General features: G+C 38.9%; 3 protein-coding genes across 3 annotated transcripts in view; 1 reads left to right on the forward strand and 2 right to left on the reverse strand.

Annotated features, from left to right (window-relative positions):
- Positions 1-11,741, forward strand: part of HERC5 (HECT and RLD domain containing E3 ubiquitin protein ligase 5) — a 46,955-nt gene extending 35,214 nt beyond the window's left edge. Inside the window, exons 17-23 of the mRNA XM_060654649.2 lie at positions 2,168-2,311; positions 2,891-3,057; positions 7,453-7,519; positions 8,399-8,469; positions 10,033-10,216; positions 10,303-10,405; positions 11,469-11,741. Of these exons, the coding sequence (XP_060510632.1) occupies positions 2,168-2,311; positions 2,891-3,057; positions 7,453-7,519; positions 8,399-8,469; positions 10,033-10,216; positions 10,303-10,405; positions 11,469-11,674 (942 nt within the window). The 3' untranslated portion in view covers positions 11,675-11,741. The remainder of the gene's footprint in view (positions 1-2,167; positions 2,312-2,890; positions 3,058-7,452; positions 7,520-8,398; positions 8,470-10,032; positions 10,217-10,302; positions 10,406-11,468) is intronic.
- A 7,058-nt stretch (positions 11,742-18,799) lies between these two features.
- On the reverse strand, positions 18,800-19,504 carry PIGY (phosphatidylinositol glycan anchor biosynthesis class Y). The gene has a single exon (XM_060654652.3). The coding sequence runs from the start codon at positions 19,502-19,504 to the stop codon at positions 19,289-19,291; it is 216 nt and encodes a 71-aa protein (XP_060510635.1). The 3' UTR covers positions 18,800-19,288.
- Positions 19,505-19,537: 33 nt separating this feature from the next.
- Positions 19,538-21,441, reverse strand: PYURF (PIGY upstream open reading frame). The gene is made up of 2 exons (XM_060654651.3): positions 21,132-21,441; positions 19,538-19,739 (listed from the first exon to the last, which is right to left on the reverse strand). Exons 1-2 carry the CDS (start codon positions 21,335-21,337, stop codon positions 19,598-19,600), a joined length of 348 nt encoding a protein of 115 aa, XP_060510634.1. The 5' UTR covers positions 21,338-21,441; the 3' UTR covers positions 19,538-19,597.
- Positions 21,442-23,947: the final 2,506 nt, after the last annotated feature.

Genomic DNA, 23,947 nt, shown 5'->3' on the forward strand with positions numbered 1-23,947 from the left:
CATGAGCAGGGGAAGGGCAGAGAGAGAGGGAGACACAGAATCTGAAGCAGGCTCCAGGCTCCAAGCTGTCAGTACAGAGCCCAACACGGGGCTTGAACCCACAGACCGTGAGATCATGACCTGAGCTGAAGTCAGACACTAAACCGACTGAGCCACCCAGGCGCCCCATATTTCATACATTTAAAAAACTTAGGTAACATTTGATGAGCAGCGACCACTTTCCAGACTGTGTGAGGCATTTTGTATGTTATCCTATTTAATCTTTCCGAGAATCTTAGGAGAAAACAGAGTCTTTGTGACATTAAGGAGCTTGTCCACAGGAGGGAGCAGAGGACTTGATACCTGGCCTTACACAGATTTTAAATAACTCACTGAGGTTTTGAAACTTGGATCTCTAGAAAATGGAAGAGACATTCATCCAAACAAACCAGTAAAAGCTGTGGGTGAAGTGCCAGTGGAATATCCTGACAGAAATGTTAAGCAGGCCTTCAGATAGGAGTGTGTATCAGTCAAGAGAGAAGATAGGATGAGAGTGGATTTGAAGGTTAAATGCCTGTAAGTGATATGTGAAGTTTTAAAGAGAAATCAAACATCCAGGGAAAGAGCAAAAAGAACAGAAATAGCACAGAACCACAGGCATTTCTGGTGTTAAAGCAGCAGGAAAAAGAAGAGAGAAGTAAAAACCCAATTAATGCTTTTTAAGAGAAAGCAAGGGAGAAGAGGGTATGAAGAAAGAAGAGGTGATCAGTAGGGTAAAATGAGTTCATAAAATCAAGGAGAGGAGACATGAGAACAAGTCCCTGGAATTGGGGGTTCACAGGTTCCAGGTCCTCTTGGAGAGAGCATTTAAGCAGAGAAATAGGTTTGGAAGCTGGTGTACACAATTCTCCAGAATTTAGCAACCGTAGAAGCCAGGATTGTCTATATTGAAGATGGGGAATGTTGAGATTTTTCTTCTTCTTTTAAGAATAAGGGAGACCTTACCACATTTGTACACCAAAGTGAGGGATTCCAAGAAGGAAAGGCAGGAATGAGCGAGTAATCGGAGAAGTAAAGGAGGGTTATGACAGAATCATCCTAGGGAGGAATTGGTGTCAACAGGTGCCTTCTCAGGGAGTAAACAACCAAGCCAATAAATACTTTATGTGTGCTCTGGTTTTTCAGTTTTTTGAAAATTTTTTTATTTGTTTTTTTCATTATGCTCAAGATACTTTATTATATAATAATGATGCCCATTGAGGTGAGATTAGTAGCTAAAGAAGGCTGGCTCTGAGACTTGACAGACCCAGGATTAAATGGAGGCTGCACCTCTTAGCTGTGTGTCACGTTGGGGAAGTTATTTAAATTCTTGAAGCTTTAACTCTCAACAATAGCCAAATTATGGAAAGAGCCTAAATGTCCATCAACTGATGAATGGATAAAGAAATTGTGGTTTATATACACAATGGAATACTACGTGGCAATGAGAAAGAATGAAATATGGCCCTTTGTAGCAACGTGGATGGAACTGGAGAGTGTGATGCTAAGTGAAATAAGCCATACAGAGAAAGGCAGATACCATATGGTTTCACTCTTATGTGGATCCTGAGAAACTTAACAGAAACCCATGGGGGAGGGGAAGGGAAAAAAAAAAAAAAGAGGTTAGAGTGGGAGAGAGCCAAAGCATAAGAGACTCTTAAAAACTGAGAACAAACTGAGGGTTGATGGAGGGTGGGAGGGAGGGGAGGGTGGGTGATGGGTATTGAGGAGGGCACCTTTTGGGATGAGCACTGGGTGTTGTATGGAAACCAATTTGACAATAAATTTCATATATTGAAAAAAAAAAGTACCAAGAGGAAAAATAAATAAATAAATAAATAAATAAATTCATTCTTGAAGCTTTATCACCTCAGAGAATTAATGGGAAGATTAAATATGGTAATACCATGTTATTTACCAAATACTTGGGTCTACAGATCATGTTCACTGTAGCTTTTTTTTTTTTTAAGTTTTATAAAGCAGTCTCTGTACCAATAAGAGGCTTAAACTCAGGACCCCAAGATCAAGAGTCACAATCTCTTCCAGCTGAACAGTCGGACACCCCTTACTGTAACTATTATTAAATGAGCTTTAATACATAGCAATACAGAGCCCTGGAAGTGATGTGTTACTTGTTCTGTTTCCTCAGGTTTCATTTAGTGGAGAAATTGGGCTTGACTCTGGAGGAGTCAAGGTAGAATTTTTCCACTGTCTGTTTGAGGAGATGACCCGTCCAGAATATGGGATGTTCACATATCCTGAGGAGGCTTCCTACATGTGGTTTCCTGTCAGGGTAAGTCTTCTCCTCTTTGCTTATGGTTATCATGACAGTAAATGCATGTCACATACCATTGAAAATTAGGTTGTCTAGACTGTTTCGTTTTAGGAGAGGAATTACTGGTACATAGAATTATGGAGATAATCTTCAATTTTAATAAGGTGATGATTTTCTTTAAAATAGAGTCTCTTTTTCGCTGGGTTCCTATTTCTGCCTACACAGGAAAATTTAAGCAGTATTTGTTATTGACCATTTATAGAATGTATAGATAAAAAAGAACCCTTCCTTTCTCAGGCATTCTGTTTTTTGTTGTTGTTCAGTTCTATTTTTCCCAATGAATTTGAAGGCAATGGCTGTGAAAAGAAATTGAGAAAACTTCAGTTTGTATAATTCTATTTCTGTTCCTGTGGCAGAGATTGAAATTGACTTAATGACTGTACATAAACTCTAAATATTCTTACAAGTTTTTTTATTTTAATTTGTGATTTCATTTTGTGAAAGGGTGAAAAGGTGTACCTAATATAAAAATTTTGTTTTACTTGTAAAAATTATAACACATTAGGTTTTTGGTTTTTTGTTTTTTTCTCTTTGCAGCCTAAATTTGAGAAGAAGAGATATTTCTTCTTTGGGGTTCTGTGTGGACTTTCTCTATTCAATTTCAATGTTGCCAACATCCCTTTTCCACTGGCCCTGTTTAAGAAACTGTTGAACCAGGCGCCATCACTGGAAGACTTAAAAGAACTTAGCCCTGTTTTGGGAAAGTAAGTAAACATAGTTCTTTTTCTAGAACTCCATATAATATATATTCAGATATAGGCATACCTTTTACTATTTTGTTGTGCTTCACAGTTAGTAGCATTTTTTTTTTACAAATTGAAGGTTTGTGGCAACCCATGTCAAGGCATTTTTCCAACAGCATTTGCTGACTTTGTGTCTCTGTGTCACATTTTGGTAATGTTCGTAGTATTTCAAAATTTTCCATTATATTTGTTATGGTGATGTGTGATCAGTAACTAAAACTTGATGAGAACTCAGAGGATAGTTACACTTTTATCAATAAAGTATTTTTAAATTAAGGTATGCACATTGTTTTTTTAGATATAATGCTATTGAATACTTAATAGAATACAGTATATGTGCAAACATAACTTTTATATGCACTGAGAAAACAAATAATCCTTTTGACTTACTCTGTTGGGATAATTGCTTTATTATGGTGGTCTTGAACCAAACTACAGTATCTCCAAGGTGTTCCTGTAAATATTTAAAAACACACACTCTAATAGTATTTTCATGTTCAACATTGTAGGTACTTTTTTTTTTTTTTTTTTTTTTTTTTTGAGACAGAGAGAGCAAGAGCAGGGAAGGGGCAGAGAGAAAGAGAGGGAGAGAGAACCCCAAGCAGGCTCCACACTGCACAGAGCCCAGTGTGGGCTCAATCTCAGGACATTCCACTAGCTGAGCCACCCAGGCACCCCCATTGTAGATACTTTAAATCAGTTTTAATTTTGGAAAGAATTGTTGGATAATAATTGAACTTTCTAAAATGAAGACAAGTTGATTTTCCTCCTCTCCTCAGTGCTTGCATTAATCTTTGCACTTTACTTGTGTAGAAAGTCATGGACAGAGCATAAGTTATACCATGGTGCGAAATCTGCAAGTGATGTTTATTTTAAATCTCATTTCATATCATCACCTTTAAAGTGAAAACTTATTTCTAAGCTAAAAAGCCAAGCTACCACCTCACAAAAAAATACTGGTAAGAGAAAGGGGTAATAGCCCTGCTGTATAAAGTGTTCCTATGAATCCATAAGAAAAATTGGCAAAGTATACAAGAAGACAACCCACACAAAAAAAATTTAGAATGGCTTAATCTCCCCAGTCATCCTAGAATACAGATTGAAATCAGAGGCTGATTTGTGCTTTAGACTGACAGATTGAAATACTGATGCTGTATAGTGTTTGTGAGGATTTGGGAAAAGGTTTGTTCTAATTTCAGGTATTAATAGCGGACATGTAAATTGGTGGTTCCTTTTCAGAGAACAGTATGGTAGCACTTAATCTGAATCAAAAATGTGTTTGCCTCTTTGACTTAGCAGTTGTACTTCTAGGCATTTTACTTTCAGAAATAATACAACCATGCAAGGATTTTTCCATACAAATGTGTATTGTATTACATAGTCCATAATGCGTGGAATACCTGAATGTTTTTCAGTAAAGGAATTCTGTATTTTTGACTTATTTATGCAATGGAATCCTATGTAGATTTTCAAAAGAATGAGAATAGTAGTATGGTCCTATTGTTAGTATCCCCATTTCACAGATGAGGAAACAAACAGGTTAGGTAGGTAACTTGTCCCAGACTCCATAGTGACAAAACCATGAAATTGAACATAGTCTGTCTCCAGCATCCAACTTTAAAAAAAATTTTTTTTTTAATATTTATTATTTATTTATGAGAGAGAGGGCACGTGGTCACAAGCCAGGGAGGGGCACAGAGAGAGGGAGAGAAGAATCCCCTCTGATGGCTCCATGCTATCAGAGCAGAGCCCGATGCAGGGCTCAAACTCATGAACTGTGAGATCATGACCTGAGCCAAAACGAAGAGTAGGACACTTAACCAATTGAGCCACTCAAGTGCTCCCGTCATCCAACTGTTAATCACTATACTAATTATACTGTTGATAAGGAAAAAGTATCAAAAGCACAAGATTTGGAGAGGAGGAAATAAATGTATTATTTTTTCCTAGAACAATGAAAATGATGTAATAATACAAATGCCTAAGAAGACTTAATAATCTTAAAACACATCAACATTAGTACATGTAAAATAAAGATCATTAGGGGCGCCTGGGTGGCGCAGTCGGTTAAGCGTCCGACTTCAGCCAGGTCACGATCTCACGGTCCGTGAGTTCGAGCCCCGCGTCGGGCTCTGGGCTGATGGCTCGGAGCCTGGAGCCTGTTTCCGATTCTGTGTCTCCCTCTCTCTCTGTCCCTCCCCCGTTCATGCTCTGTCTCTCTCTGTCCCAAAAATAAAATAAACATTGAAAAAAAAAAAATTTAAAATAAAGAACTTATAAAACTCAACACCCAAAATAAATAAATAAATAAATAAATAAATAAATAAATAAATAAAGATCATTATATCGGTATGCATGTTTTTCACACTTTTAGGTCTAAAGACTTAAAAAGTATTGAAGACCCCAAAGAGCTTATCCTTATGTTGGTTGTATTTGTCAGTATTTACAGTATTAGAAATTAAAGGTGATAAATGTTTTAAATAGAGGATACATAAACATTCATTCTATTAGCTATCACATAATATAGCCTGTGGAAAACTGCCTTCTATACTTAAGACAGAATGTGAAAAAGGTGAGTAATATTTTGGTATGATTATGAAAATAGTTTTGACCTCATAGGTCACTTGTGAAGTCCTTAGAGATTTCCAGAAGTTTCTGGTCTGGGTCACACATGGAAAGCCACTGATCTTGGTATTCAGTGAAACTCCAGTTTTAATCTCAGCAGGCTTTCCATGAAATTTCACAAACTGATTATAAAATGTATATGGATGAGCAGAAGGCCAAGAACTGCTAGCAGAAAAAGGTGAATAGGGATAGGGAACTTGGCCTACCAGATATTAAGAATTTTTAGAAAGCTGTATTAGGACAGCACAGTAGGAGTGCAGGTCAGAAACTGACCCATGCACCTATGGAACTTGTTAGAGGTAGCATACCAGATTAATGGGAACAAGAGTATCGTCAGTTCAAGCATATGGGAAAAAATGAGAGCTGATAACCTTATACCATGTACAAAAATCAACTTCGTGTGGATGAAGGACTTAAATATTAAATGCAAACATGTTGAAAATATGGACAGATCTCTTTCTCACCATTGCAGTTTTAATTAAGACATAAAAATAAAAAGTACTGACTGACATTAAAGATTAATAGGTGTAACTTCAATAAGATGAAAGAATTTATCTGTTCTTCATGAGATCCCTTAACAAAAGGGGAAATGGCACCTTGCAAACTGGTATTTGTAACCTAGTTTGGGGGTGGTAGAAAATGGGATAGGGGAGGTATCCCATATAAGTAGATATAAGATATTAGCACTATTTTAGTTTTAGTTTTGGAGGCAGCTTCCTTGGTATTCACAAACAGTGTACTGTAGAGGAGACTTCCATCAGCATATCTTACCTACTACTGCTAGTCTCAGGGTTCATTGACAGTAATGTCTGAACTTTACATCCCTTATGCCTGCTACATTGGGTGCTTAATAAATGTTAGTTGAATGAATAAATGAGTGAATGAGCAAATATAATGAGATATACAACTTTAAAACTATGTGTGAGGTACCATAGGACAAGAGAGGTTGGAGACACAAAAAGACTGGCTGCTATCCATCCTAATATAACCTATATTCACACAGATGCCTTTGAAACAGTTAAGGTGATCAAATTCATGTCTGTCTGAAGCTTGATGATATTGGGATATAGATGCAGAGAACATTCTGTGACCTTCTCATACCTCAGATTTCCTAAGTGATCCCTGATATTTAGAAAGAGGGTATTTATTCTGTAAGTGAAGTTCAGATTTTAAGTAAAGATAACACTGATTTGAATGAGTTTGGGTATCAGTTACATACATGATCAGTTCTGGGGCACCTGGGTGGCTCAGTAGTTTGGGCGTCTGGCTCTTGATTTCAGCTGAAGTCATGATCTCATGGTGGATCCGATCCCCACATTGGACTCTGTGCTGATGGTGGCGGAGCCTGCTTGAGATTTTCTGTCTCCCTCTTTCTCTGCCCCTTCCCTGCTCACATGTGCATGCTCTCTCTCTCAAAAATAAATAAACATTAAAAAAAAAAAAAAATAACTTTCTCTTAAAAAAATACATTATCAGTCTTCTAAATAGAAACCTACAATCACTGGGTAAAGGAAGTAAGGATGGAAGAGAACTTACAGAATTGCAAATACTCGTAAACTTCACACTTGTAGTTGGTGTCTGGCTATCAGTACACAGAGAAATGGGCAGTGTTAATTAACTAACTCCCTGACCTCCCACCTTCCGAATAGTCATGCACTTGACATTTATTTTAGATGATCTATCTAGTAATTGATTATTGACTTTTAAATAACAAAATTATTTGTTCTTTAGGAGTTTGCAAACACTTCTGGATGATGAAGGTGATGACTTTGGAGAAGTATTTTATATATATTTTAATGTGAGTAAACTGTCAGAATTGGCTTCATTTAATCTGATTACCCTTTTACATATTTATCTAGGCATGCCACTCTTTAACAAAATAACAGACTTCTGAATTAGTGCAGAAGGGGTTTTTTTCCTCATTTTTTATGACCTGGGTATATCAGTTAGATTTTACTATGTAACAAACAACAGCTAAATTTAGTGGCTTAAAACAAACAATTCATTGAATTTCTGGAGTGAATTGACTGCTGAGCTGGATGGTTCATACCGGCCTTGGCTTGAATACCTAGTTGTTGGCTGGTTTGTGGGGTATGGGCTAGAACAGCTTTTCTGTTCTAGGGGTTTCTTATTCCCCAGTAGGCTGCTTGAGGTATCCTTACAGAATTGTCTCAGGATTACAAAGAGGTGCAAGCCTCAACATACAAGCTTCTTTTTAAGCTTTTACTTCTGTCAGATCCCATTGGCCAGAGTACACCTCACATGGCCACACCCAGTTTCAAGAGCTGAAGATAAAAACTTCTCCTCTTGATCGAGGTGGGCAGGGAGTATTGAAAAGTCACACTGCAAAGAAGCTTGAATACCAGGCTGGGAAGAATTTGTGGCCATGTTTGCAAATCTACGACGTAGGTCTATACTACATAAAATGATTACTGAGATATGGCAATTTGCCAGTTTTTTTCAGTATGACAAGCTAAAATAGATGATTCTATAAAAATTTGTTTTTCATTCTTCATGATAAAGATAATTTTTCATGTGTTCATACCTTGCTAGTTTTTATGACTAAAATATATAGTTTTACAAGATATTAAGGAAAAGAGGTATGTTTCAAAGTGTTTATTGATAATAGATTGTTTAGGATTGTTTTGGAGATATCTGAGTTTATTTGTGATTACAGGTGCACTGGGACAAAAATGATGTAGACTTAATTCCTAATGGAAGATGCATAATTGTTGACCAGACTAACAAGTAGGTACAGAGAAGTAAAATACTTGTTTTGTTTATATAATTTTCCATTCCAAATTTATCATTTTTTAATAAGGCAGAGAGTTGGTATGTGTTGTGTGTATGTGTGTGTCTCCTGGAGTTTATATTCTGGTGAGGAAGGAAATGGCTTTCTCAGAGAGGCCTTCCCTTATCTTTTGTCTCTACTTTTTCTTTTCGTATCACCATTACCTACCTTTTGGGTTTATTTGTTTACTGTCTATATTTCCCCCACTAGCATGAGCTCCATGAAGGTGGGCACTGGTCATGTTTATCCTTGTATATCTGGTACCTAGAGTGGTCTACAGTGGTGCCTGGTCTGGAGCAGTACTTAGTATCTGTTAATATTATATTATGGTGGTATCTTGAGTTCTCAACACCTTATAGGATGCTATTTTAAAGCCACAGTTTGGGATTATAGAATGTTCCATTGATAGTTGGTCAGAGAGGCAGAGGGATACCGCCAAGTGAGCATTATGGTGTAAGCCAACTAGTTTTCTTTAATCTTTTTTTTTTACAGAGTACGAGTGGGAGAGGGGCAGAGAGAGAGAGAAAGGGATACACAGAATCGGAAGCAGGATCCAGGCTCTGAGCTGTCAGTACAGAGCCTGATGTGGGGCTCAAACCCACGAACCATATAATCATGATGGGAGCCAAAGTCGGATGCTTATCCAACTGAGCCACCCAGGCACCCCTAGTTTTCTTTAATCTTTTAATCTTTATCTTTAAAAATAACTTTGTATTAAAGTAGAACATACAGAAAAGTACATAAGTATACAGATCAAGAAATAGAAGATTTTCAGTTCTGTATTTTATGAGTACTCTCAATTTATCCGTGGTATTATTGATAGACATAAGAAAGTTCTCTGCCTCTTAACTACTTTTTGCCTGATCCCTTTGCCTGTGTTAGCAAATGGCCAAAAGGGAAAAATGTGGGACTCACTTCAGAGGGCTTCCCTTCTGTCTTCATGAAGAGGCCTCTTGAGTCTTGACTCACATTTGGAAGCCTGGAGCTAGATGTGTTTTTGTGTATTATCTGGATTTTTCTAGTTCTTCTCACTGGGAGTAATTTGCTATAAGCTACCCCATTAAAGCTAGAAGCAGAAATCCCCCTCTTTATTTGTATTTAACCACAAATACTAATAGTAGTTACTCACTAGCATAAATTCAGACAGCACAGAAGACCATAAAATAAAATAGGAAATTTCCCCCATCTTCCAAGCCCATTCCCCTAAAGCATTAGCAGGTTGGGTGTTATTCTTCCATACTTTTTCTGTTCTAATCTGTGTCATTTCTCTGAACTGTGTGACCTTGAGCAAATATGTACCTTCAGTGTGTCAGTATTTTTACTAAAATGTCCTAACAATCTGCCCTGAGAGTGTATGAAGATTAAATTAGATAATATATGAAAAATAGCTATATGTACATGGTAAGCACTGTATTGTTAGGGTTTCTAGTTATTTTTATCCTTCCCACTTTCCCCGCCCCCCTACCACTTTTGTTCAGGGTATTGCTGTAAGCTGAAATCATTTTTTTGTTTTATTAAAGGAGAGACTATGTTTCTAAGTGTGTCAATTACATCTTCAACATCTCTGTGAAGGCAGTTTATGAAGAATTCCAAAGAGGATTTTACAAAGTGTGTGAGAAGGATATCATTGAATTTTTCCATCCAGAAGAACTGAAGGATGTGATAGTTGGAAATACAGATTATGACTGGGAAACATTTGAAAAGGTAGATCATAAAGGCCTAGAAGTTTGAATTTAAATTTCTTTTTCCTATTTCCTGAGTACTCTTTTTTTGCACTTTTTTTTCTCTAGAATGCACATTATGAAGAAGGATACGACAATTCACATCCTACCATAGTGATGTTTTGGAAGGCTTTACACAAATTGACTTTGGAGGAAAAGAAAAAATTCCTCGGTAGGTATTACATCGGGAGTAGATCTATATCTTACGTCTTTTCTTTGGGCTAAGCAAACCTTGTCATAGGCACCATTTGCAACAAATCCTAGTATAAGAGCCATTCCTAGTCCAGTTGGATGTTCTCTAGGCCAGGCTGTCCTGACATCAAAAAAATAAATGTTAATATGGGTCTTTTTCCCTGTGATTTCAACCCTGCCTATTGCTTTCAAATGTTTCTTCAGTTCTCCATCCAAGTTAGATACTTCTTCTGCTTTCTGTACTTGTGACTCAGTTATTCAGGCTTTGTGGGATTAACCAAGTTTTACGATGTCATTGTCTCCAAGCCTTTTTACCTCACCTTCCACATTTTTATCTCAGTTTCATGCTTATTCGGTTTTTCTACAACTTTGCTTAATGACTTTTTCCCTCTAATTTTCTTACAAAATTTCCATACTTGTTTTTGAGAAACATTTATCTTTTTGTTCTTATTTTTGTAGATAACATGTATGTTGGAAGGCACTCAGACTTCTCCAGAAACCCAGCCTAACTTTCCAATCTTACCTCTTACAAGAAGTTTTTGTTCCAGCCAAATAGTTCCATGGTCTCTACATTCTTAAGCTCCCTTTGTACTCTCCCTCCTCCAGGTTTTCTCTGCAGCTCCTTACCCTGCCTTGAACCTTCACCCACCTCCTGGTTGCTGCTATAAGCCTTCCCCTCCTTAAAGGTCCATCTCAATTCCAAGCTCTCTGAAGTCTCCCCAGTCATCCCAGCCTGATTGTCTGTCCCTGCTCGAACCACACACAGCAGTTTCCCTCAGGAAGCATTTTATTCCGTGGCACCTTGTTTGGCTGTCTTCCACCCTTTTAGTTTTCTTTTGCTATTTGTCTTTTTCTGCATAAGAATATTATATTTCCAGCCAGACTATTGAGCTGCTTGAAGGCAGGGACAGTGTATCAGTTGCTGATACAGAACTCTGCACATGGGCCCTTAGTAAATGTTTTTGAATAAATACATATATTTTTTCTCCCCATAAACCTTGGTCTCTGGAAAGCAGATCACTCAATATTATTCTTTTTTCTAGTGTTTCTTACAGGAACTGACAGAATTCAAGTAAAAGGTTTAAAGAACATGAAAATAACATTTTGCTGTCCTGAAAATATGAATGAAAAAGATCCCATAAGAGCACAGACATGTATTAGTGTCCTCTACCTTCCTAAATACTCTACGATGGAAAGAGTAGAAGAAGCGCTTCAAGTTGCTATCAACAACAGCAGAGGATTTGGCTGATCCTACCTCACCTTGTTTACCCCTTCAGGGAAATATTCTCAAAAATAAAATTAAGAACTCAAATTAACGTGAAAGCCCTGTTGAGTATTCATTGTGTTTAGCCGCTCTTTTAGAATTATGGTTCTGCATGTGAGACATATTAATAATGATATAGGTGAGGCTGTTGCAACAAGGTGACCCTAAAACACAGTGCATTAAAGAAGACAGAATTTTGCTTTTCTCTCCCGTCTTGGCTGAAGTGGTGCTTCTCCTACTCCGACTGTTCTAATAAAAGATACAAATGACTTTCTTGTTGAACGTGTCAACAAAATTGCCCATTTCTGTCCTAAATCTTCTATATTGCATTTGAAACCGTTGACTACTTTCTCCTCAAAACTGTCATGAACTGCTAGACTGTGACTTTCTTTTTCTTGGCTGCTTTTCATTCCTTCTACATGCATTTATTACACTCCCCTGACCTCCAGTGCTCGTGCAAGCCCATGTTGTCACTGCACACACTCCCATACACTCCACGGCTTTGGTTACGTCTTGTGTGTTGATGGTGCCCACATCTCTCTCTGACCTACAGGAACTGGTAGATTCCAGTACCACAGCCATTTTTCTGTGTCTCCCTGCATGTCCCTTGGCTCCTTAACTTCATGTTTAAGAAGAAAATGATCATTTTTCCTGTGTTGCACAGCTTACAGTGGTACCTCCAGTATTGCCCGGCAGAAGCCTTCAGTCCTCCTCCTTCCTCTTCACAACACACATTCAGTAACCAGTCAGGTCTTGACAATTTTAGTTCTTGTGTCTAGATCAACAGTGCCCCAAAGAACTTTCTGTGAGGCTGGGAAACCACACCCCCAATCTGTGCTATTTAATAAGGTAAATGTATGCCATAAAGTTTAGTCTTCAAAGAATTTTGAAGAGAGAAAACGAATTGGCAGTGGTGGGAAGAACACTTGAGCTGTGCTGTCCAATACATGGCTATTTAATTAAAATTAAGTAAAATTTAAAACTCAGTTCTCATACTACCCAAATTTCAAGTGATGGGTATCTACATGGGATTGGTGGCTACTGTATTAGTGCAAATATGAGCACTTGCCGCTGACAGGCCCATAACCTTCCAACTCCCTGTAATTGTGCTTTTTTTGTTTTTCTGGGAAGAAGAGCCAGAGTGTGATAGAACTGTACAAATCAAAATGATTTGAAAATCTGACAGTAAAGTCAAATTTCATTAATTGTTACTATATAGCTCCCAAGTCCTGCCTGGCTCCCGCCCCAGCCTTGGCTCCCACCATTGGCCTTGGCTCCTATCATCGCCCTGCATACATAGTATACTTCATTCCAGTTATTTGTAACTATTCAGTTTGCTGAGAAGGCCAGTCTCTCCTGTTTTTATTCAAGCATTTTCTTCTGCCTGGAAACTTCTCATCCCACCCCCATCCCCCGCTCTTCCTCACCTCCTCTCCTCCAACTCTGGGTTCTTCCCACTTGTTTCTCAGGATTCACTTACTCTATTATGGCTACCTCGTAGATGCCACGCTAATAAATGTAGAATATGGCTTCCTAGCTCAGCATTTCACAAGTGCGATCCTCTTTCTAGGTGCAATACTCATTCTGGTTCCTTCCCAGTGCTTAGTTGCCATTGGTCCCCCATATGAGTTAGCTGAAAATGCCATCTAGTGGCATGTGCAGATCGCAATTACCTGCAAATGGAGCATTTTACTAAGGGGGGAAACAGAAAAGGAGACAGGCCTGTCTCCCCACAACTACACACAGTAGTGAGAATCTTGCCACAGTGTTTAAGTGTGCTAGGTAATTTCATATTTTCTACCTCCCTTAAAACAACCACCAAGTCTGGAAGTAGATCTCTTTTTCATCTTACAGATCTGGAGTCAAGTTCAGGGAGGCTTCACTGTGCAGGATTGGAAGAAAATGAAGAGGCAGAGTAGGCAAATCTTTTTTTGTTCTCTCAGAGTGGAAAACTCACACTTAGGAAGCTGATGGGAAGGATCTTATTCACAAGATGGGTAAAGATGGTCCTTGCCAGTGATGCAGATGACAAGGAAGATAATCTTGTTAAGGGGCTCCAAGGAGGTGAGATCCCCTGTCATTGTGAAGTCAACGAATTACTGAGGAGTGAGGAAGAGTCCCAGTTAGTGAAAGAATAAGAGTATTTCTTGTAGTGGTCTTAAGAGTTGGAGGTGGTGGGGTCAACACCACATGGCATGAGCTATGTTATGGGAAGCTAGTGAACAAGAGTCGCCATAACAGATAGGAAGCCAGGATGATTTGCTAGAGAGGAACACTAAAAAGTGTTGGAGATTGCCTAAGGAAGGGTATCTGAGAGGGTCACTAGAAGTGGCACAACACCGTGGACAAAATTTAGAAGGCGTCAGACCTACATTCCACTTTTGGCCATGCCTCTACCAGCATTTCACCTCCAGCAAGTGACTTGGAACTGCTAGCCTTATGCTGGACATGTACATATTACTTTTTTTTTTTTTAATTTGGTAAAGCTTTATTGATATTTAATGAACATAGCATTTAGTTCAGCTGTGTGTACAACTGAATGGATATAGTATATTCATGGAATTGTGCAACCATTGCCACAATCAACTTTGGAGAATTTTCATCTTCCCAAAGAGAAACTCCATACCCAAGAGCCATAACTTCACACACAATGTCCCCAGCCATATGCAACCACTAATCTATTTTGTTTCTTTTTTTTTTTTAATTTTTTTTAACGTTTGTTTTTGAGAGACAGAGAGAGACAGAGCATGAGTGGAAGAGGAGCAGAGAGAGAGAGGGAGACACAGAGTCTGAAGCAGGCTCCAGGCTCTGAGCTGTCAGCACAGAGCCTGACGTGGGGCTCGAACTCACGAACCGTGAGATCATGACCTGAGCCGAAGTCAGACGCTTAACCAACTGAGCTGCCCAGGCACCCCCTACTTTCTGTTTCTATAGATTTGTCTATTATGGACATTTCATATAAATGAAATCAAACAGTATACGGTTTATTAATAACTGGCTTCTTTCACTTAGCATGTTTTCACAGTTCATGTTGTATGTAGCATGTATTTGTACTTCATTCCTATTTATTGCCAAATTAATACTTGATTGTATCGTATTTTATTTATCCATTCATCAATCGATGGACATTTGTGTTGTTTTCCACTTTTTGGCTATTATGAATGATGCTATGAACATTTGTGCTAAAGTTTGTGTGGCCATGTTTTCCTTTCCTTTGAGTAGACAGACACCTAGGAGTGGAACTGCTGGGTTGTGTGGTAACTCTGTGTTTAATTTTCTGAGGGACTGTCAACTGTTTTCCAGAGAAGCTGCATCATTTTATATTCTCACCTGCAGTGTTTGAAGGCCTGAGAAATACTTAAAATCTGCAGCAGATGTTTTTGTTTTTGTTTCCTATGGTATTTTTTTTATTGAGATGTAATTGACATGTATGCAGATCTGTTGGTAAGAGTGCTAGTGAAATACAAAAACATTACAGGTAGGTTGCTCTTCCTTTTTTCTCCCTTTTTGGACTATTGTCATGCATAGTAGGTCTGCATGTTACAAACAACAATACTTGGTTATAATTATTACTTTACATAATTTAATGCCTCTTAAAAGGAACAGAGAAGAAAGAACAAGGATATATTTGTAGAATTAAGTATATCAACCTTTTTTATTTTCTCTGGTTCTTTTCATTAGTTCCTGTGAATTCAAGTTACCATCTGGTGTCATTTCTGTACCCCAGTTCAGCTTTGCTCGCAGCTACTTCCTTTGTGCTAATAGCAAATATGATAGACCCCAAAATACAATTTATACATATTGTTTTCTATAATTGCTCTGCAAATCAGTTAAGCAGAAAGAGGAAATCTGCATTACACTGTCTTTTATAGTTACATAATTACCTTTACTCAGCTGATGGCCTTCACCTCCTGGGAAGATGCCTTAACACTCAACCAGGAGTTTTGGGGGAAGAGAGGTTCCTATCTTGGTGGAGCCCTCCTGGAGTGGCCATCACTCTGAGCTGAGAGGAGGAAGATGTGGGTGGTGGTTCAAATGCCACAAACTTCAATGTGCTGGCAGCAGTTAATGAGATTTTCTTGTATGTTTCCTCATTAGGCTGAATGCCCTTGGGACAATTTCCGGAGACTTTGCCCGTTGTGTTGTTCATCAGTTAGGGTTGTTTCACAAAGGGCTTTCATGTGTAAAGTTTGGTTTTTTCCTAGCAAATTTTATGAAAGCAGGGGAAGGATTTCTAGCCCTATAGATGAAGTTCAGAGACAAGTAACTTGCCTAAAATGATAAAGCTTGTCAGAACCATGTTTTCAGTCTTTCAGGAAGTGCATGCATATTCTGTGCTAAGCATTAAATTAAAAATGTTGAACAGTTACTGTCTAGACAGGAGACACAAAACAGGCAATTACAAGTTCAAGTGCTAAAATAGAGATAAAATATATGGTGGTTTAGGAAACAAGAAAGGCAAAGGCTCGAGTAAGAATTTGAATCCAAGCATTTTGATTCCTAATTGTATTTTTCTTACAAATAGAAAGGATTTTATTTTAAAATAGATACTGTGTAGTGTGATTAAGAAGACAGAAGAAGGGAGGGAGGGAGGGAGGGAAGGAAAGAAAAAAAGGCAGACTGAAGCCACAGTGGCAGAGGGTTCAACTTTGGTTCAGTTATTGCTGTTACCTTGGGCAAATCACGTCAATCTCTCTGCTTCAGTTTCCACATCTGTAGCATGGTGCCAGTATTACTCACCTTACCTCTTAGATTATAAAAGATTATATATACTTAAAACTGTACCTAGTGTATAGTTTGTACTATACAAGTGGTTGCCAAAGAAATTCTATTAGCGAAAGAATGGAGTTAATACTGAACTCCCCCAGGGTATGCTTATCAGTTTCCTCAAAAATTATAAAATGCTTAACTTGCAAAAGCTGAAGTTGACTTTTCAGAGTATAGTGCTTGCTTTATCAGTAAAATTGTTCCGTTTACATTGACAACAGTGAGATTTAGGGCTAACTAAAAAGAACAAGAACTCTTGATCAGAAATAATGGGAACTCCTATAATCTTCCAGGTTATTTGTATATTGCTGTATGGTGATTTAATTTTATTTTTTTAAGATTTAAAAAAAAATTTTTTTTTAAATATTTATTTTTGAGAGACAGAGCATGAGCAGGGGAGGGGCAGAGAGAGGGAAACACAGAATCCGAAGCAGGCTCCAGGTTCCGAGCTGTCAGCACAGAGCCCGATGCGGGGCTCAAACCCACAAACCGTGAGATCACGACCCGAGCCGAAGCCGGACGCTTAACCGACTGAGCCACCCAGGCGCCCCTAATTTTAATTTTTTAAAAGTATTGTTGGCACACAGTGTTACATTGGTTTCAGGTGTATACTTAGAGACTGGACAGCTCTCTACATTATGCTAAGGTCACAACAAATATAGCTACCATCAGTCGCTACACTATGACAATACCATTGTTGACTATATTCCCTATGCTGTACCTTTTATTCTCATGACCTATTCCATAAATGGAGGCCTGTACCTCCCACTCTCCATCTATTTTGCCCATTCCCCCCCACCACTCCCCTTTGGCAACCATCAGGTTGTTCTCTGTATGTCTATTTCTGCTTTTTGCTTTTTGGATTCCACATGTAAATGACATCATATGGTATTTGCCTTTGACATACTTCACTTAGCAGAATACCCTCAAGGTCCATCTATGCTGTTACAACTGACAAGAACTCATTCTTTTTTACATGAATAATATTCCATTGTATTTGTGATGCCAGTCAGGCTGAGGACCCAAGAAAGAGGACCTCAGGCCCCACACTAAGAGGGTTCTTGGCTTTGTGTGAGAAAGATTTCAAGAGCAAGCCATTTAGACAAGGGACAAAGATTAAGTATACAAGAAAGGAGCTACTTCATAGACAAAGTAGCAGTCTCCTCCCAGGAGAGGAAGAGGATCCTCTTTTGCCTCTAAGGGTTTTAGAAGTTTTTGTTTCATTAGCTAACCATTTATAGGGAAGGGATTACTCTTTAACTGGGTTTCTTATTCACATTGAGCAGTTCATTTTTCCACTGTCTTAGAGTTGTTCCCACAAGGAAGCAATTTTAAGGAAGACCATCTTTGTAGCTTTGATTACCGTCAGGAGTGGTGTTTTGTGGTCTTCCGGTTGGATCTTGTGACTTTTTATGTCCTGCTTTTAGGTTAAGGGTCAGCCTAAAACCAAAATTGCTTTACTTTGGTCAACTTGTCTTCTAAGCCTCTCTTCCCTCTGGCCCCATATATATGCCACATCTCATCCATTGAACTTACATTGCTTCCAGATCTTGGTATTGTAAATAATGCTGCAATAAATTGGGGTGCATATATTCTTTCAAATTAGTGTTTTTCTTTGGGTAAATACCCAGTACTGGAATTACTGGACCATACAACTTTTTGAGGAACCTCTATACTGTTTTTCATAGTGACTGCACCAATCTATACTCCCACCAACAGTGCACAAGTGTTCCTTTTTCTACACATCTTTGCCAACACTTGTTATTTCTTGTATTTTTATTTTAGCCATTCTGACAGCTGTAAGGTGGTATCCCGTTGTGGTTTGAATTTTCATTTCTTCGACTATTAGTGATGTTGAGCATCTTTTCGTGTGTCTGTTGTCCACCTGTAAGTCTTCTTGGGAAAAATGTCTATGCAGGTCCTGCTCTTTTGTTGTTGAGTACCATAGGGTGATTTTAAAAACATGATTTGTACTACAGAATACACTGAACTAATGCAGTGCTAAACTGATCTCCTAAGGCAGGAAAATAAACTGAAAGTGGTTCAAAACATAGCCCTCAGCCCAACAGGACACAAAATCTATTTCTAAGTCTTCCACCCCTACCTCTATCTCCAAAGATCTATATTTTCCTGGAATAGTATTCTATGTGGGGTATTAAGTGCCTACCTAAACCCTGCCTATATTTTAAAGTTTAGAATATTTTTATATTTTTCCTCTCTTAGAGCCACACTCTTATGATCAAAAAACTGCACTTTTTTAAATGGAAAAGTGTATCTTATTTTATTATTCCTAATGTAAGCATTTGATGCCAAAGAAACAAAGGTAACTTTACAAACTCAGAATGTTTGCAAGTACATGAAATTTCCATTTTATTGTAGTTTTCTGTCACATGAGCTCAAATGTGTTTCTCTACAACAACTTCAGCATAGCTGCTTTGGAATTATTTCAGTCATCTTTAACACGTGACTCTACCAAATACTTTAAATCTAAAATAAACATAAAATTTTAATTAACTTTTAGATGAATGGGGTAAGAAATAAAGTCATCAGGTGATGGTTGGGACTGTTAATTTCCAACAAGAAACTGTTGAAATGTTTCTTCTGATACAATAGTTATAAATAAAAATTTTCAAAAAAACAAGGGCAGAACAAAAGTACAATAAAAGAAACTTCTGCAGCTTAAGCCTCCCATAGTCCTAAACCTGAGAGAAGCAAGTCAAAGCACCTTTCCTACAAATTAAGTGGGTTTCCAGTATTTCCATGTAGTTAAGTTTTAGAAATACACACTCAAGACCTATCATTAATATATCTACTACCTTAGCTCTGGTTGTATTAATTATGCCTGAAGAGTTTAATACCCATCCAAGTCCAAAGGTGGAAGAACACATAAACTGGTATGGTAATGGGCAGGAGCAGACTGTAAAAGCACAGGCTTGCTGTGCTAGTGCAATCCTGTGGGAAGTTTTCTTCCACAGAGGCTGAGTAGAACAGTCCTGCTAAAGAGACCAGTGGAATAAGGACAGTCAACGTAGGAAGAGACAGAAACATTATTCTCCCCCACTTATTACCTGCCAGTCTGACTTTTTAAAAGGTAAGTGGTATTAAGAAAATTTAGTTGTGTGTGTTGTTTTTAATTATCATCTAGTGCTGCTCCATTTCTTCTTGCTTCTTATTTTGATGTGTCATCCTAGCTGCCTGTGGTATCATATTAGGAATCCCATCAATAATTGGATAGGCTATTCCCAATTCTTCATTGATCAATTCATTTGTCGATGCTTCAAATCTGAGGGGGGCAAAAGGAAAACAGAATGAATTGTGGAAAATAAAATGCTTGGAAGAGCTTGCTTTTCAACAAACACCATTTATCCAATTCTTGACAGATTTAATTCCAAAAAAAATCAGAATTAAACTGCTTTTAATTCTAAAAGCAGTATTAGCCAATTGAAACATTTCTCTTAGAAAATGAATCTCTATTTTCATTTTAGTCAGTTTCTCTCATATTTTATTTTTCCCTTTATTCTCAAGCTATAGCTGAATATGCATTCTTTAAATCCAGTCAAAAAGATCTCCCCTTTTCATCCAAACATTCCTTCCTTACTCTGGTCAACCCCAAAACCATCCCAGTTAATTTACTATTAAACAGTCACTACAGAAAAATTCAATTTCCCCGTTTTAGAATGCATGCATGCTTAACAGAGCAACCCTACTGATCCATTAGAAGGAAACCACTGAAAAATCAAGATATACAAAATAAAAGTTTGAGGAACATGAAAGCACAGAAAGAGGAAAGTCTGGAAAGCAATGCGTCTGCAGTGTGCCAGTTACACAACGAAAAGGTAGTTTGAATGATTATTTCAAGGTATAAGAAAATGAATGAGTACATTCATTATGGAAAAAATCTAGAAATAAAAATGCAAGAAGAATGAAAATTAAAAAATGGCTAGCAATCTACCACCCAAAGATAACCACTGATAACATCTTGGTGTTTAGTATATTCAGTTTGCAATACTAGTGTTGTCAATGTTCAGTTTTAGTAGCCTGGAACTGTAGAGCTGTTTTCCTTAAAGGTTAAAGCCTTTCCAAAACCCAGCTTGTCCAGAACTAAGACCCAAAGAGGCAGCATACACAGCTTAAACGTTTACAATCGTCACGCATCAGCTGAACATTTTCACAAGAATCTGGAGGTTACTACAGTGTTTTTCATCATCTTGTTTTAAAAATCTGAATGCCTTGGACCGGTCATGACTCCCAACAGCTCAAAAACCTGGCGATACATTAGAATCCGTTAGGGTCCTTTTAAGAAAACACCTTGCTGGTCCAGCCCCCAGACCGCCCAGCTGGGTAGGCCAGGGGTGGTGCCCGGGAATCTGCATTTAAAAAAAAGGTGCCCTGGCGATTCGACTGCGAAACCAGTAAACGCTGCGATCCATCACTGTGGATCTGCGGTTTGATTTGGGCGGCCTAGGACTCGACTCCCCTCCAGCCTGCCCCCGCCCTTCCCGCCTCGGTGGGAGGTGCGTGATAGCTGAGCCAGCCGGGATCCAGAAAATGGCAGCAGGAAATACTCGGACTGACCTGAAGGGCGCCCCAGTGGCTGTGAACGGCCGCACGGCCATCCCACCCGGTCCCCGCCACCGGAGGGCGCGAAAGGAAACTCGCAGCCACCGAATCTCACCTGAGCGGCTTCTTGGAGAGTGGGCACACCAGGAACTCGAGCAGGGCCGGGTCGAAGACGCGGGGCGCATTCCCCGTCTTCTCGCTCTTGTCTGCGGACCGCCACGACCCCGACGCGTGAAGGCACCTACGGGCGACCGCGGACGGCAGCGTGCATGTACCCCGCAGCGATAAGGCGAGGAGCCAGGCGCGCGCTCCGCTCAGCATGGTCTGGCAACCAGCGACCACACCGCAGCCCGGGCCGCGTCAGCGATCTCCGCGGCGAGCCCCTCACCTGCCAGACTCCGCCCCTGGTGCTGTGGAAATGCAGTCCCGGGGCCGAAAGGGGCCAGCGCTTTGGTTCCGAGGGCGCTCCCGCTCCGACCGCTTTTTCCGCCGCACCGTTGGGTAGTTCTGAGCGCGGCCGGCAGCTGGTAGCCGGAGGACTCTAGTCACTGTTCCACCGCATTTACAAATTACAAACAAAACCAATACTTAAATTGGGTGAGTTAAGTTTTCAAACAAGGGGTTCCAGGCAGCCAGCGGCCTGACCTCAAAAGTCGCACAGTGTTAAACTTGGCCTTACGTGGTAATCTCCAAAAGGAGGTTTCAAACACAGTCATATTGGGTATGTTAAAGCATTGGTTTGTTTTATGTAAATCTTTACCATACCCCGTGTGACCTTGTTTGTCTTTTATTTTTTCTTGTTTTATTAAATTAAAAGTTTAGAACCCGAAAAGAATCCCATAGGCCTCTTAATCCAAGATTCTTACCCTGTGGGACTCACTGTTCAACTGCATAATGAGGCACAACCAGTTAACTTCTATAAATGAGCTTGGAGTCAGCAAGGAGTCTAAACAGTGTCATCAGGCGGATGTCCGTTGGTTGAATGGGATATCCATTCAATGGATTTTTCAACCCCAAGTTTGCCCTAAGGAAGTGATAACAGGTTTGATCTTCTTACAGTGTAGTAGATTTGGGCTCTGGGCCCTGGGAGCTTGGTTTCTGGTCCATAGTTTACTAGCTGTGTGACTCCAGCAAATGACTTAACTACTCAGTTTCTTTATCTTAAGATAATGGCACCTACCTCATGAAATCTCCTCCTGGGGACCAAAATGGGATAATGCATGCAAAGAACATTTAGAAAATTGAGATAACTTAATGCTTAATTAATGTTATCTGTTAATTTTATTTCCTCTGTTCTTTCCAGTTCTGTATGCTAGAAGATTCTTTTGTTAGTCAAAAAGTTTTTCCTTTTGTTTTGCTGCATATTGACTTGAACCTTTTTTGTATCATTGGATTTTATCATTTTACACTTTGAGGTCTTGGGAGGTAGGAGAGGGAGGGGTGTACACCGATACAAATACAAGATTATATTTGCAAATTTCCCTTCCACTCAGCAATGTGAAAATGAATTGAGAAATTTTTATACTGTTTATTTACTTTATTTTAAAAAATACACTACATTATTTGATGCTGTTTGTTCGCTAATGCTCAGAAGACTTCAGCATCAAGCAGTTTTCAGGGAGGTAGCCTCAAGAGGGACCATTGTAAAGTTCCTATGTTTGCTTTCACAGTATTTCCTACTAAGGCAGTAGCAGGAATTAATATTTCAGTTGTAGTTAGTTGATACTCTGAGTCCTACAGAAGGAGTGGACTATAAGAAAGATATATTTTAACTATATTTCATCAAGCTGTGAGGAAGCAAGCCTTGACTTCTGCCAGCACTGATTGGACCCAAGCAGGCTGGGCAGCCTTGGGGTCTTAGCCCTTGTGGGGCAGAGGCAGGCAACTTTATTTGAGACCAGTTTTATTACCCTCAGTTTGGCCTGACTGGCTGACTGATTGCTATCACCTGGGTTTTCTAACCAGTTATAAATAAATTAGTTTCAGTTTGCCTCCACATAGAAGGTTCAAAGCAGGTCAGTTTACTTTCATTTACTTCAAATTTGTAACACCAAAAATCAACGATCAATATTTAGGAACATCTGAGTGTGTAATGTATTAGTCCAAACCATGTAAATATTAATTTATACAATGTCCTTAAATAGCCCTTAGTAATTAAGGAGTATAACTCATTTCTGCATGAAGTATATATACTAAGCTCAATGTAGATGGCAATATAGAATTGTAAAGTCATTAGTCCTTTTTTACTGTTGGCATGACTATCATCTTTCCCATCACAGAGCACTGTGCACATGTGTAATTATGTGATGGGTCCTGGGTTCAGCTAGTGTAGAGCTGTGTGATCTTGGAGAGGTTACTTAAACTCTGCCCTAATCTTCTCATCTCTAAGGTAGTATAATAATAGTACCCACCTTACTAGAGTTGTTGGGAGGATTAAATAAAATAATACAAGTGAAGCAGTTAGCACAGAGGCTGGTGCACACTGTACATTTAAAAATGCCAGCAGCTGCAAAATGACTTGTTGTGGTGAAGTTGGTAAAAATCTGGTGAAAAAGGGAAAGCACGATGTACCACTGGGCACCTTAATTTTAACTGACATAGAATTTTTATCTTTTCCAATATGGATAATACTGACACACAGCTCTTTGGCTATCATATATATTAAGTGAGTTAATAATCTTCGGGCAGATTAGAGTCTAGAATATATATTTAAATAAATTCCCATAAATACCAAATTTGAGGGGCATTGAAATTTGGAGTCTGATCCAGGGAAAGTTAAAATCCATTTTCCACTAGATGGCATCATCCAGTAGTTGAACTACTATTTATTCCTGCTTGTATTTTTCTTTCTGTGATTACAAGGGTAATAGATGTATTTATTATGAGGAATCAGCTCATATGGTTATGGAGGCTGAGAAGTCCCACAACCTA

This window comes from Panthera onca, chromosome B1, assembly GCF_046562875.1.
Source record: "Panthera onca isolate mPanOnc1 chromosome B1, mPanOnc1 haplotype 2, whole genome shotgun sequence".
Taxonomy (NCBI): domain Eukaryota; kingdom Metazoa; phylum Chordata; class Mammalia; order Carnivora; family Felidae; genus Panthera; species Panthera onca.